The sequence below is a fragment of the Chlorocebus sabaeus genome, chromosome 11 (genome assembly GCF_047675955.1).
Source record: "Chlorocebus sabaeus isolate Y175 chromosome 11, mChlSab1.0.hap1, whole genome shotgun sequence".
NCBI classification, from domain to species: Eukaryota; Metazoa; Chordata; class Mammalia; order Primates; family Cercopithecidae; genus Chlorocebus; species Chlorocebus sabaeus.
This window is the reverse complement of record NC_132914.1, coordinates 14337610-14351204: the sequence shown is the minus strand read 5'-3', so window position 1 is coordinate 14351204 and position 13595 is coordinate 14337610. Positions and strand designations below refer to the sequence as shown.

At 41.4% G+C, this 13595-nt stretch overlaps 1 protein-coding gene across 2 annotated transcripts in view; it reads left to right on the top strand.

The window, feature by feature from the left end:
• GRIN2B (glutamate ionotropic receptor NMDA type subunit 2B) overlaps window positions 1-13595 on the top strand; it is a 432541-nt gene that overhangs the window by 396557 nt on the left and 22389 nt on the right. For both annotated transcript variants that reach the window (XM_037990318.2, XM_007967728.3), the window contains one exon: window positions 13254-13414. In XM_037990318.2, the coding sequence (XP_037846246.1) occupies window positions 13254-13414 (161 nt within the window). The remainder of the gene's footprint in view (window positions 1-13253; window positions 13415-13595) is intronic.

Sequence of the window (13595 nt, the reverse complement as noted above, 5' to 3'; positions counted from 1 at the left end):
GGGGATGCAGTGTGAGTGGTAGGATCGCCAGGCTGCATCCCCATACTGACATTCCATAAGCCAGAGTGTCCCTCACATAGGGCTGACTTTATTGAACAAAGGAAGAAGCTCTACTGGGCTGTAAGTGGGTCACAATGTGACAGTAAGTGCACATGCCGGCATTTCCATGCCTCAACTTGGAACTGACAGATCTGATTGATTGCCAGGAGGGCAGAGACACACGGGTCCCTCTGCCTTGCCTGTTGCTGGATCCTCACTCACCCTGGCCCCCGCCTGGCATAGGTCTTTGACATTTCCACCCCACCCCAGCTTCATTTCTCTGAAGATGTTGATACCGTATTAGAACCTCAGGTGATGGTGCTATTAACTGGAGCACCCTAAATTCACTGGGGCATCTTGCATGTGGAAATCTTGGTAGTAACCTTCTTTATCTCTTCCAAAATTTTATGAGCTGCTGGAGCTCCTGGTACAACTTCAGAATCCCAGTTTCCATGGTGAATCCATCTGTCTCCTTTACTTGAAAGCTTCTTTAAAGGCCATTTGTCTTTGCTTTTATAAAATATCTGGAACAATCCCTCATACCCTCCCAGGTTGGTCTGTGAGGTAGAGTGCAGTGGATGGTAATAACACCTCTTTGTAACAGTCTTGTGTAAGAATAGGTTGAAGGAGCTCAACGAAGGCCACCTGTCACGCACAGGATGACTTAAGGATAAAACTCAAATGCCTCTGTCCTTATGCCTCTGTTTCACTTCATCTCCATGTTATCATAATCATCTCTAACTCTGTCACATTTTTGGTGCCAAAGAAATATTCATATGCATTGTCAAGTCCTAAATCTGACAAGCTCTTGCGGGATTTCAGATCTGATATGTTTTGTGAAGGAAAAATGGAGAAAGTGCCAGGAAAGATGTCCTCGCCTGGCATTAGGACACATTAACTCCTTATTCAGCAGAGATGCTAGACTAGCACTAGATCTGAGGAATGTTAGTGCTCAACTGTGTGTTGCATGATAATGTATCAACAGCTGAATAGTGCACTTTGAATGGAGTTTTTCATATAATAAATATATCCACATGTGCAATTCAATTCATTCATTCTAAGTCACCCATTCATTCATACTGAGAGCTTACTAAGTGTTGGATACTGTATCTCTAGGAACTAGAGATACAGTAGAGATCACAACAGACCAAAACTGTGCCGATTATATTACATTCTAAGGAGGAAAGGGCAAAAAATAAAAAGGCAATTAAGTCTGGCCCGAAGTTAGTGAGGGATCAGTATATGCGGATATCCAGGGCTTTTGGGGCAGAGAAGAGCATGCGAAGATAGGAGCTTGCCTGTGAGTTTTAGAAACTTCAAGGAAGCCAGTGTGGTTCCTGAGGAGTGGGTGAGGGAGGAGAGTGGGAGGGGAGGAGAGTGGGAGGGGAGGAGAGTGGGAGAGGAGGTGGTGGGGATGAGGCTAACTCTGCCACCTCCTCTCCTTTGTTCTTCTGAATACATAGGCAGACTTGGATTCAGTCAAGGCTTCCACTCTGATGCCTTTTTCGTTTATCTCTCCCATTATTTTCCCTCTGAAAATAGTCCAGGCTCTTAGTTTTCCAGTAAATGTCCCTTCTCCAACCTCTCTGTTCTTCGAGCCATGCTGCTTTAGCTGAATGATAGCTACACCTGAGCACTGTGGGATTCACAGTGTCCTTCCTCAGTCTGACCATTTGGTGTGCCCCATGGGATGATTTCTATCTGGGTGCCAAACATTCCTCCCAATGTCAGTGCAGATGCCATGCTCACATCCCGGTGCTTTGCTCATGCCATTTCACTTGCCCCATCACCCTCCCAGACCTCTTTGCCTGGATAAACTTGGCCAATCTGGAGGAGTCAGCTCCATCTCTGCCTGCTCTGTGCAGCCTCCCCAACCGTATCCTTTTGTAATGATTTTCTCTCCCTCTAAACTTCCATAGCCCTTCCTTTCCTGATGTCCCATTGGATAGGCATACTTATTCAGGCATTGGATTCCTTAATCTATACATTTTCTGAGCATCCATTCCATTTGCACAGAACCCTGTGGTGTATTTTACAGTTAAATGTGAGAACCCTGCATTTGAATCCTTGCTCTAGTTTCTAGCTGTATGGCCTTATTCAAATTACTTACTATCTGTGCATTAGTTTCCCTGTCCATTAAATGGGGATAATAATGCCTACCTCATAGCATCAATGAGAGGATTAATGAATTACTATATGTAAATTGTGTGACACATAGTAAGTGCTGTAGAAGCATTAGCTGCTGCTGCTGGCATTATATGATTATCGTCATTATTATTTCCAGCTAAACTGTAATGGTAGGGATTGTATTTGTTGCTTCATTTTATTTCAGAGCTCAGTGGCTTGTGTGTGGCTTATGTCCATTAACTGTGTGCTACTGATGTGATATTTTATGGCCAGACACAAGACTTTGCCAAACACCTAAAACCTCAAGGTGCAGGTTATGATATGTTAAAGTTAATGTAGTTAATATAAGAATAAACCCACTTTCTTGGCTTTGCTAAACTCAGGGACCAAGCCTCAGCTAGCTAATATGCCATCTGATTTTATGAAATATTTCATAGAATATTAAGGCTTATGTATCCAAATTTTATAATATACAAAAGAAATGACTGCTTTATTGCATTAAAACCATCATTGTGAGGAAAACTGATAATTAACTAAATTCCAGGAATCTGAAGAACTGGTGTTTTATTTGCTGCAAGCTTTTGTTTTGGCCCCAGCAGGAGGGTGATGACAGGAGAAGTTCCAGTCCCCACCACCCCCACCCGTCTAAGGCCTATTATAGAACCCCAGCTCCACGCTGAGCTCAGAGAGGCACAAAATTCCTTCCCCAGCAGCACAGCATCCAGAGCTGTGAAGACACATCCTCCAATGACAGCACAGCCAGAGGCAGGAGAAAGGCCACTTACCAGCCTTCCACATCCAAGTGCAGGTCTCTTTACATGTGAACTTGAGGGTGTTTGCCACTGTAGGCAATTATAGCACTAATGTTAATAACAAGAGGAATAGAGCCGAAACAATTAAGGTGTTGAATGCTTATTATATGCCAACTCCCTTTCTGGCAGTAGGGAAATGTCATCAGATTCATCAGCGGCCCAGGAAGAGAACAGAGTTAATTTGGGCAATTTTCCTATATACCGGTAGCTTCTAACTACATTCTGTAATGTTATTGTTTCCATAATTCAGCCATGCCTTTTGAATGAATTTGAACAATACTCTTTCCAATGAATACTTTATAATGAAATATAACAATTATTTTGTATTCCTCTTACCTCCATTCCAGATTCTTTCGTGAAGGTGAAGGGTTTAACTTTCTAATCTTTCACCACATCCACAACCAGTTTGTTTTAGGGAGTCTTGGGGGGCCACTCCGGGCCCCATGTTTTGAAATGAAGGATTTGTAGTGGGATGCTGTACCTTATTTCTCCTCTTGGAACATTGTTAAAATTCAGTTTCAAAGCTAAGTGGCTTGTTTATTGAGTCACACCGTTAATAAGTGGTGTAATAAGAGCTCAGATTTGAACTTAGATCTTTGAGCCCATAACCCATGTGTTTACTGTTTTATCACTAAATTTTTTTTTTTTTTTTTTTTTTGAGACAAAATCTCACTCTGTCAACCAGGGTGGAGTGCAGTGGCATGATTTCGGCTCACTGCAACGTCTGCCTCCCAGGTTCAAGCAATCCTCCTGTCTCAGCCTCCCAGGTAGCTGGGACACAGGTGTGCTCCACCACATCTGGCTAACTTTTGTATTTTTAGTAAAGACAGGGTTTTGCCATGTTGGCCAGGCTGGTCACAAACACCTGACTTCACGTGATCCACCAACCTCAGCTTCCCAAAGTGCTGGGATTACAGGCGTGAACCACCATGCCTGGCCAAAATTGTCTTTTCAATGTAAACACAGATTACCTCCTTTTCACATCTGTCCCAAGCACTTATGGGCCGTGGAACAGTGAAGGAGTTCATGCTTTCAGAAAGTCTACTCCTTGTATGGTCACCTGACCTTCTTCTTCCCCCACTGGGCCCAACAAGGGATCATGGTAGAAGAGGAGAGAGGGTGCTTCCTCCAGTCACTTCCTCCCCTCTTCAGATGCTGCCCAGAGTCTGGAGTCACACATACATATCCCTTCACCCTAGTTGGGCCATAGGGCATTATTGTGGAAGATTTAGTGATGGGCAACACAGTTTGGTGCAACATCCCTGGGCTAAGGAAGATAATATCAGTTGCTGTACTTGCTTGGTAGTTCCTGGAAAAACTGAGAAGATCGAAAGATAGAAGAGCTGTAAAAAGACTTTAGGAGCATGGGGCATATGACTCGTCACTCCCATTCCTGAATATTTACCTCAGAGAAATGAAAACATGTTCACTCAAAAACCTGTGCATGAATGTTAACAGCTGCTCTACTCACAATTACCTGAAAGTAACTCAAATGTCCTTCAATAGATAAATAGATCAACTGGTGCATTCACATAATGGAATATTACTCAGCAATACGAAGGAATGACCTGCAGATACATGCAAAGGCCTGGAGATGAATCTCAAAGGCATTATCATAAGTAAAAAAGCCAGTCTCAAAAGGTTATGTACTATAGGATTCCATTTATATGACGTTTTAGAAAAGGCAAAATTGTGGGATAGAGTGGCTGGAGGTTAAGAGCAAAGGGAGTGTGTGACTTGAAAGGAGTGGCACCAGGGAGCTTTTTGAGTAATGGAATTGTTTTGTGTCTTGATTGTGGTGGTGACTGCAAGATTCCATACGTGGTTAAAATTCATGACAATAAAAGTTAATAATTTAAAAATACTATTAAAATATAAAATAGGGTAATGACAATAACAATAATAACAGGAGGGTGCTGAATAGGTAAAAATGTGGTGTCTTCAGAATTCTGACATGCTGCCACCTCATAATTAGTAACCCAGGCCCAAAGCCATTCACATCTCCTAAGCCTTTCCCACCTTTTCTCTTGGGTGCCTGGAAGGGCTGAGTGGCATTTGGGCATTGATTCTTTTTGTGATGCAAATGTAAAATCAGAAGTAATGGAATGAATATTTATGTGTAGGATTGTCAAGCTTTGAAGACAAAAGCCCCCAGATTCCATATCTCATATGGATGGATCCCTGCAAATAGGATGTCCAATATCCACCTCTGCAAGGTCACAGCACCTGTTTGTCCTAATCTGCATATGCTGATGGGACACAGACTGAATGAGAAGAGCCATTTTGCAGGGAAGCCAACTACCCAAGAAGGAAGTTCCTCACCATCCTCTTCATTTTAGCAGAGCTGCTTTCATTTTTGTGCTGTCATTCACCGGATCTGACTCTGATCATCGTCCTTGGGATTGTGTGACAGCTGATCAGGAGATGGCCTTGACTGGTGGTCAGAATGACCACTGCTTGTACACCATCAGTATTTAGGACATTCTTGGTTTTGTTTTCAGAACGTGCTCTTCTCCTGGTGCCAGGACCTCAAAGTATGTTTCTTCATTCTCACCCTGGAAACTAACCAGGTTGGAGGAGGAGTCTTAAAGCAGAGCGTTCCTCTAGTGTAAATTGATGTTAACACCCCATCTTCACCCTTCCAAAGCCAATCCACCCTCCCTGCCAGCTTCAATTCAGCCTCCTTCTAGAAACCTTTCAGGAAATGTATATGTCAATGGTGTGCACCTCTGTGGTTTTGTATGTTAGCTAGTAGTGTAGGGACATATCTGATGATATGTCTGTTCCTTCTTATCTGACTATAGCACCCATACCCTCACCAGAGCTCAGGGCCTCCTCAGCTCTTATCTCTCCATCTTACTCCTTCCAACCTGTTTTTCACACCAGCATCTGGGGACTTTTTCTAACACAAAAACCCAATCTTGGCATTCTGGCAGAGTTCCTCAGTTGCCTCCAATGGTGATGATGAAGATGATGATGATGCTAGTAATAATGATAGTAACAATAGCTAACATCGTATCTTTATCAGTCAGGCACAGTGCCAATACTTTGCCCAGATTGACTAGTTGAATACTTAAACTTTATGAGGTAGGTGCTATTAGCAGCCCATTGTACAAATGTAGAAACTGGGGTACAGAGAAGTTAAGTGAGTTGATCAAGGTCACACAGCTATCAATGGCATACCTGGAATCTGAATCAGGCAGCTTAACTCCAGAAGCTCTGCTGTTTCTCATCCCTTAGATAATGAACTTTAAACTCCTTTGCACAGAATTCAACTTTCTTTGTGATCCAGGCCCTGCTTCCTTCTTCAGCTGTGTCAACCTCCTGTCACCATGGCCATACCTGCTAGGCTCTGGCAACGATAAGCTGCTTGTGGTCTCTGATCATGCCCAGTCTCTCTCGCCGTCTTGTGTCTTTGAACACTTGTCTCTATCTAGAAACCATTTTGCTCCTCTTGTTCAAATGGTTAAGTCTTAGCCCCAGTGCACAGGCTCTGGGATACCATTGAGACAGCCCCTGTGTTCTGTTCTCCCACTGCTGGGGGGGCACAGCTGCTCATAGCACCCGCCACATTATTTATAGCCCCTGGTCACACCAAGCTTGTCCTCCCATGTCAGGGCCTCTGCATTTGCTGTTTCCTGAGCCTGATACACTTTCCCCCTGGTCTTTGTATGCCTGGTTCTTTCTTAGCATTCAGGTCTCAGTTCAGATGCCACCTTCTCAGAGAGGCCTTTTCAGGACAGCCAGTCTAAACTTGTTCTCCTACCAATCACTCTTTATCCTATTACACTGTTTCAATTTCTTCCTAGCACTTCATTTTCACTATTTGAAATCATCTGAGTTTCCATCACCTACACAGCAAACTAGGGCTACTACACAGCAAACTAGCCCAACACTTAGTGGCTTAAAGCAAGAAGATTTTATTGTATTTTATTGTTTTGTGGGTCAGATATTTGGGTAGGGCTTGGCTGAGTGATTCTTCTACTTCGTGTAGCATTGACTGATATTCAGTAGGAGGCTAGGCTGGGCTGGGCTGGAGAGTCCGTAATGGCTTTAATCTAATGCCTGGTGCCCTGACTGGAATGGATAGAAGTCCAGGGCTCAGCTAGGACTGCAGATGGGAGCACCTGTAGGTGGAATCTCCAGCATGGTGGCCTCAGGGTTGTTGGACTTCTAACATGGTACACTGATTCCCTCAGAGCAAGGTTCCCAAAGGCCAAGGTGGAAGCTGCAAAGCTTCTTCTGCCCTTGCCTCAGAAGTTCCAGAATGTTACTTCTGCCACCTTCTACTGGCTGAGTAAGTCACCTAGGCCAGCTCAGAATCAAGTGGGGAGGGGACATGGACTTCTTTTTCATAGAGTGGCAAATAATTTGTGGCTGACTTTAGTCAACCCTAGGGGAGGCTGGGAGTTCAGTACCAACCTTTACAATATGGAGAGAGCCCATCTCTACAAAAGATTGCTTAGAAATTTAAAAAATAAAAAACAGGCTTACTATTTGTCTCTCTTCTTTATAATGTGAACTCCTTGAAGGCAAGATCATACTCTTCTGCAATAATGCATCCTCAGCACCTCCTCTGTACACAATAAACACCAACAAATACTTGCTGAATGTTTGTATAAATGAATGAATAAATGAATGAAATGAAAAAGTAAATGAATGAAAAACTGAATGAATATCTATATTTCTGACTTTCTGTAATAGAAACTCCTTGAAAACTGGGTCTGAATTTTTTCATCTTTGTATCTCTGTTCCTAATACAGTCTCCTGCACTAATAGATGCTGGGCAAATATTTGCCAAATGAATGGATGCATTTTAATTATCATAGTTAAAGGAGATAATGTAACTTATACCCAGTACATACATAGGTATTGAATAAGAGTGGCAATTATTAATGACTTACAATGCCTCATAGGAAAATCAATTTATATTTTTATTTAACAATTTTAAAAATGGACCAGATCTGTACTTCCCTGATTTGCTCCCCTCTTCCTTTCTTTCTCCAGCAGGCTGTATGAGAAGCTCTCTAGTGGGGAGGTGGCAGCCAAAAGAGTCCAGGACTCTAGTGTCTGCTCATCTCTGGGTGGGGGCCTTGACTCCTGGCCCTTGAGCACCTTTCTCCTTGCATGGCTGCCGAGACTAATTCACTTTGAGGTCATTAAAATGGAGGCTGAGATGATCTGAACAGCTCAGAGGCCTGAATTCTGATTCCCTGCTGCTCTCCAGGAGGATCAAATGAGATTACAGTTCTCTTAACATTCTGGCATTGTTTTGCCCTTGTGCAAGTGCACGCTCACAGCAATTGCTTGGAGCCCTGTGTTAAATGCAGTGGGAAGGATGGGAGTTGGCATTTGATTTGCCACAAAAGGAAGGATAGTCTCACTACGTGGCCCCACTTACAGCGTGTGGCTTCGCTACCTAGTAGGCAGGAAGTAGGACTGTTCAGCTAGCATTTCAACTGGCAAAGGGAAGGCCATACTCAGGGACCAAGTCTCAGCTTGTCCTCCCGCTATACTGTGTGGGCTTAAACAACTTATTTGATCTCTTCAGGGCTTCGGTTTCCTCATCTATGAAATGGGGCCCTCCCTGTCTGTGTTATTTTCCTATCCAAATCTGTGTTGATTGATAATTCCAATCTGGGTGACTCCTAGAAAAAGATTCCACATTCAAGGAAGCTCTATGACCAAAGGTGATTAATAAAGAGTACTGGGCCCGGCGTGGTGGCTCTCGGCTGTAATCCTAGCACCTTGGGAGGCCAAGCAGAGTGGATCGCTTGAGGCCAGGAGTTGGAAACCAGCCTGGCCAACATGACGAAACCCTGTCTCTACTAAAAGTATAAAAATTAGCGGGGTGTGGTGGCTCACATCTGTAGTCCCAGCTACTCGGGAGGCTGAGGTGGGAGGATCACCTGAGCCTGGGAGGTTGAGGTTGAGGTTTCAGTAAGCCAAGATCACAACACTGCACTCCAGCCTGGGTGACAGAGTGAGACTCTGTTCCAAAAAAAAAAAAATAAAATAAAGAGTACTGTATACATTTCCCTACTTCGAAATCAGACTGAGTTTTTTAATTCAATTACTGAGCTCCCTGATACATTAGGCTTTTAAATTTGTTTAAAAATTATTTTTTCAGGGGCCTCCCTGTTCTATTAATGTTAAGACTTATGATTCTTGACAGTGCTAAATTTTTCTCCTTCCCAAAGCCCTAGAAAGCACTGATTGCCACTCAGGCTACACTAGTGCCATATAATGCCTTACAGCTTGGGGTAAGTTTTATTACAAGGGCATTTATTGGAAGCATGAGGATATATGGAAGATTATTTTTTCCTTCTTCTCCATGGCCTCCCTAAACAGTTATCCATGAATGTGAATTTTAGTACAGTTCAAGTTCCATTGACTGCATAAAAAACTCTGTTTTATGTAAACTTCACAGATCTCACCAAGCTGAGACAAGAATTTTCAAAAGAAAAAGCAACTCACTGCTTTGGCTAATTCTGGGGCAATGTCCTCTCCCTGTTGGCCTCCAGACTGGCCTAGTTTAAGGAACAAATTAGAGAATAAGAATGTTCAATCTTAGGGAACATTGCCTTACATAGGACAATTTTAAATGTTAGAACTTCATCTCCATAGAAGCAACTAAGAATTTTGAGAATCCATCATGTGCCAGGTATTATTTTTTTGCATATTATCTTATTCATTAAAATAATACTTCCAGAAAAGAGGGTAGATCCATAAATTCAAGTAATTTGCCCATGTTCATGCAGCTGGCCTGAGACAAAGCTGAAATCCAAATTCAAATTCTCTGCCTTTAAGACCAGCACTTCCTCCTTCTTCCCCAGTACTGACTGCTTGGTTTCTCTGATTATTTTGATGATGATGATGATGATGATGATGATTTATTTGTTTTTTCGGAGACAGGGTCTTGCTCTGTCACCCAGGCTGAAGTGCAGTGGTACAATCTTGGCTTACTGCAACCTCCACCTCCTGGGCTCAAGCAATCCTTACACCTCAGCCTCACAGGTAGCTGGGACCACAAGCGCATGCCACCACACATGGCTAATTTTTATATTTTTGGTAGAGATGGGATTTCACCATGTTGCCCAGGGTGGTATCAAACTCCTGAGCTCAAGTGATCCACCCACTTTGGCCTTCCAAAGTGCTGGAATTACAGGCATCAGCCACTGCACCTGGCCTGATTATTTTCATTTGAAAGATGCCTTAACTATATAAGTCTTGCTATGTCATTATCTAATTCCTTTAGTGTTTTAATAGTTTTAATTTATTTTCAAATACTTCCTCCCAGTTGGTGGCTTATCTTTTTTATGATTTTAACTGCATCTTTCAAAAAGTTCTTATTTTTATGTACTCCAATTTATCGTTTACCTTTTTTTGGTGGATTGTGCTTTTGGTGTTGTAGCTAAGAAATCTCTGTCTAACTCAAGATTACAAATATTTTCTCCTATATTTTCTACAAGATTTATAATTCTAGCATTTACATTTTAGGTATATGATCCACTTTAAGTTCTGTGTATCTTATGAGGTGTGAAGTGAAGTTCATTTTTAGCAAACAGATATCTAATTATTCCAACACCATTTGTTAAATGCCATTCTATCTCCACTGAATTGCCCTTGTACCATATATGTGTGGCTGTCAGTGGGCACTCTATCCTGTTCCATTGATCTGACTCTATGCTAATGCCACACTGTCGTGATTACTGTAGCTTTATAATGAATTGTAAAGTCAGGTAGTGTGAATCCTTTAACATTTTTTTTTCCTTTTTTCAAAGTGATCTTGGCTATTCTAGACCCTTTATCATTTCCTTACCTTTTATTTATTCAGGGATACAGTTACAAAACAGAATTTAGAAATCTAAAAATAATTTAAAATTAAAAATTGCTATATAAAAAGCTGTATGAAAACTGCCTATAATGTAGCTTCATCAGGAAGTGAGGCCCTCTGGGCACTGGATTCCATTTAGTTAATGTAAAATTGTTGCATATACCTTGCATGGATTGCCTTTTCAGAAAAATTAAAGTGTAATCATTTATACCAGAATTGTATTGGACATGATTGCAATTTTCATTGATGTTTCAGAAAATCCCTTGGGCCCTAGAGTATCTTAGTCATTATAAACATAGTTGTCATTGTCCTAGTATTGTGGGGGAATTACTGATTAAAGGGAGTTAATTAGTTGTATTGCTGTCTACTATAGTTATTTACTCTACTTTTGATTTGGGAAATGCCTTTCTTCAAACATCTGAAGTGTTGTATTTGATAGTGATATGCAAAGCATTCTGGGTCTGTCTCTTCCAATAAAGCATATCCCTATTTACTTTAAGCTTGCTATCTGCTGGAGACAGTGAGGAGTGACTATTAATTTGGCGAATTTAGCTCTGATCTGTTAGCTATCAATGCCACTGTGTGATGTGGAGCAAATTACTTACCCTCTTTGGGTTTCATCATTTGTGAAATGAAAGGTTTGGGCTAGTTAACCCTGAGTGGCCCATTTGGCTCTAGATTTTTCTTACTCTTTTGCAGTGTTTTTATCCACTTAAAAATTATAACCCCTTTCAAAACTTTTAATGTCAAAAAGCTCTGTGATGAGTCAGAGGGGGAGCTTTCTCAGTCAGGAAGTAGTAGTTGTTTGATGCATCACAGATTGCCTAACACCACTGCATGACTCTACTTTTAACCGTGGCCAGCACTGAGCAATTAAGATGGCATTTATGGCTCCTGGTGCTGAGATATTTTGTGGTCCATGGAACTCCCATATTCTAAGAAGGAAAAGAATTTCTTCTAATCCCAAGCAATTCCAAAGCTTCAGAGTTCTCCTGAGTTGGCAGGTTAGATTTTCAAATGTATCTCCAAAGTAAATGGTACTATTACTTGAAACCAAGAGGACTTCAAATATCTTCATTGTCGTTCTGATGCCAAAGCACAGCACAGCTACAACGATCATTGCTGTACTAATAGAATAAGAAGCTTAGAGAGCCAGTTTACTAGGAGATGCAGAATAGAGACCCAAATTAAAAATAGTATAAGAGAACATTTAGTGGGCACTTACTGTGTGCCAGGTGCTGTGCCAAGCACTTCATATGAATTATATTAGTTAATTCTCACAATAATATTGAAAACTAGGCATTATCATCTCCTTCTTACAAATGAGGACAGGACGCACAGAGTTTATGCTACTTGTCCAAGGTCACACAGTGGTAAGTGGTGGAGCTGGTCTTCAATCCGTATGTTTCAATCTAGAGTTTAAACTCTTAATGATGACATCAGAGACTAGCTAGAACATTTAAAGAGTAATTGCATGCGTAGGATTACAGTGATCTAGACAAAGAATAACCTGTTCTGATGGGTCACTTTTGGGTAGACTTGATGGAAGAAAGAATTCACAGAAGATTTCTTGAAGAAATTGTTTTGAGTTTTATTTTGAAACGAAGGATATAAATTGGCCTAGAGAGATAGATGAGTTGGCACTGAGGAGATGGACTATATGAGGCCGTGAAGACACAAATGAACAAATTTTGTGTTCAGGAAGCAACATAAAGACTTACGCATTGCAGAGTGATAGCCAGAAATAAAACTGATGTCATAGGGATGAAAATCCAAGAGGTTTCACTTTATTATAATAGGCACTGGAGATGCACTTTCAGTCTCAAGCAAGAAAGGGAACATAATTAAAATTGTCTTTGATTGTACAGTTTATCGTACAACTCATGTGGGATAAATATGAGCTTTGAGTGCATCAGGGAAGGTCAAAAGAAAATTTCTTAGCAAAACATATTTGATACTTAACAAATTATCTTCAGGAGTACCACATAGCTCACTTCACTAAGGCCCTATGGCCAAATAGTCCAATGACTGTGTATTTAGGCCTTTAAGAGACCCGAATACATATTTTACATAATTTTTAGAAATAAAGGTGACTAGTCCACCTCAGTTAAGCCACCAGCACATTCCTTTGGCCCATCAACACTGGTATTGTGTAGTGGACATAAAAGGAACACAGAAGGGTTATAGATTAAAGTCAGGGTTGGGCAAATAGAAATCTCTCAACAATATGTACTAAATTGAATTGAATTGAAGTCTGCTTTCAGATAGCAATGGCTGCTCTTGAGTGAGGGCTAATGTATTTGGCGAAGTATAGTTGGTTCCCTTCCATTATAAATCCACTAATGCTAACTTAATGTCTCTTCACATTTTCTAAAATGACTTTTCTCTCTCTCTCTCCCTCCAACTCCCTCTGTCTCTATCTGTCTTTCTCTCTCCAGTTCCAGAGACCTAATGACTTCTCACCCCCTTTCCGCTTTGGGACCGTGCCCAACGGCAGCACAGAGAGAAATATTCGCAATAACTATGCAGAAATGCATGCCTACATGGGAAAGTTCAACCAGAGGGGTGTAGATGATGCATTGCTCTCCCTGAAAACAGGGTAAGAACTGCTTCCAAGCTCAGAGTCCTTGATCTGTTTCTCACATTTATTAAGCATACTATTGAATCACATGCACTAGGTATACCATGGTTGGTATCATAAAATGTTAAAGAAGACTTCATTTGCTCTTTATGGATTTCCAAGTTAAATTTGATAGTATCACTTAGACCAGTGTACAAAG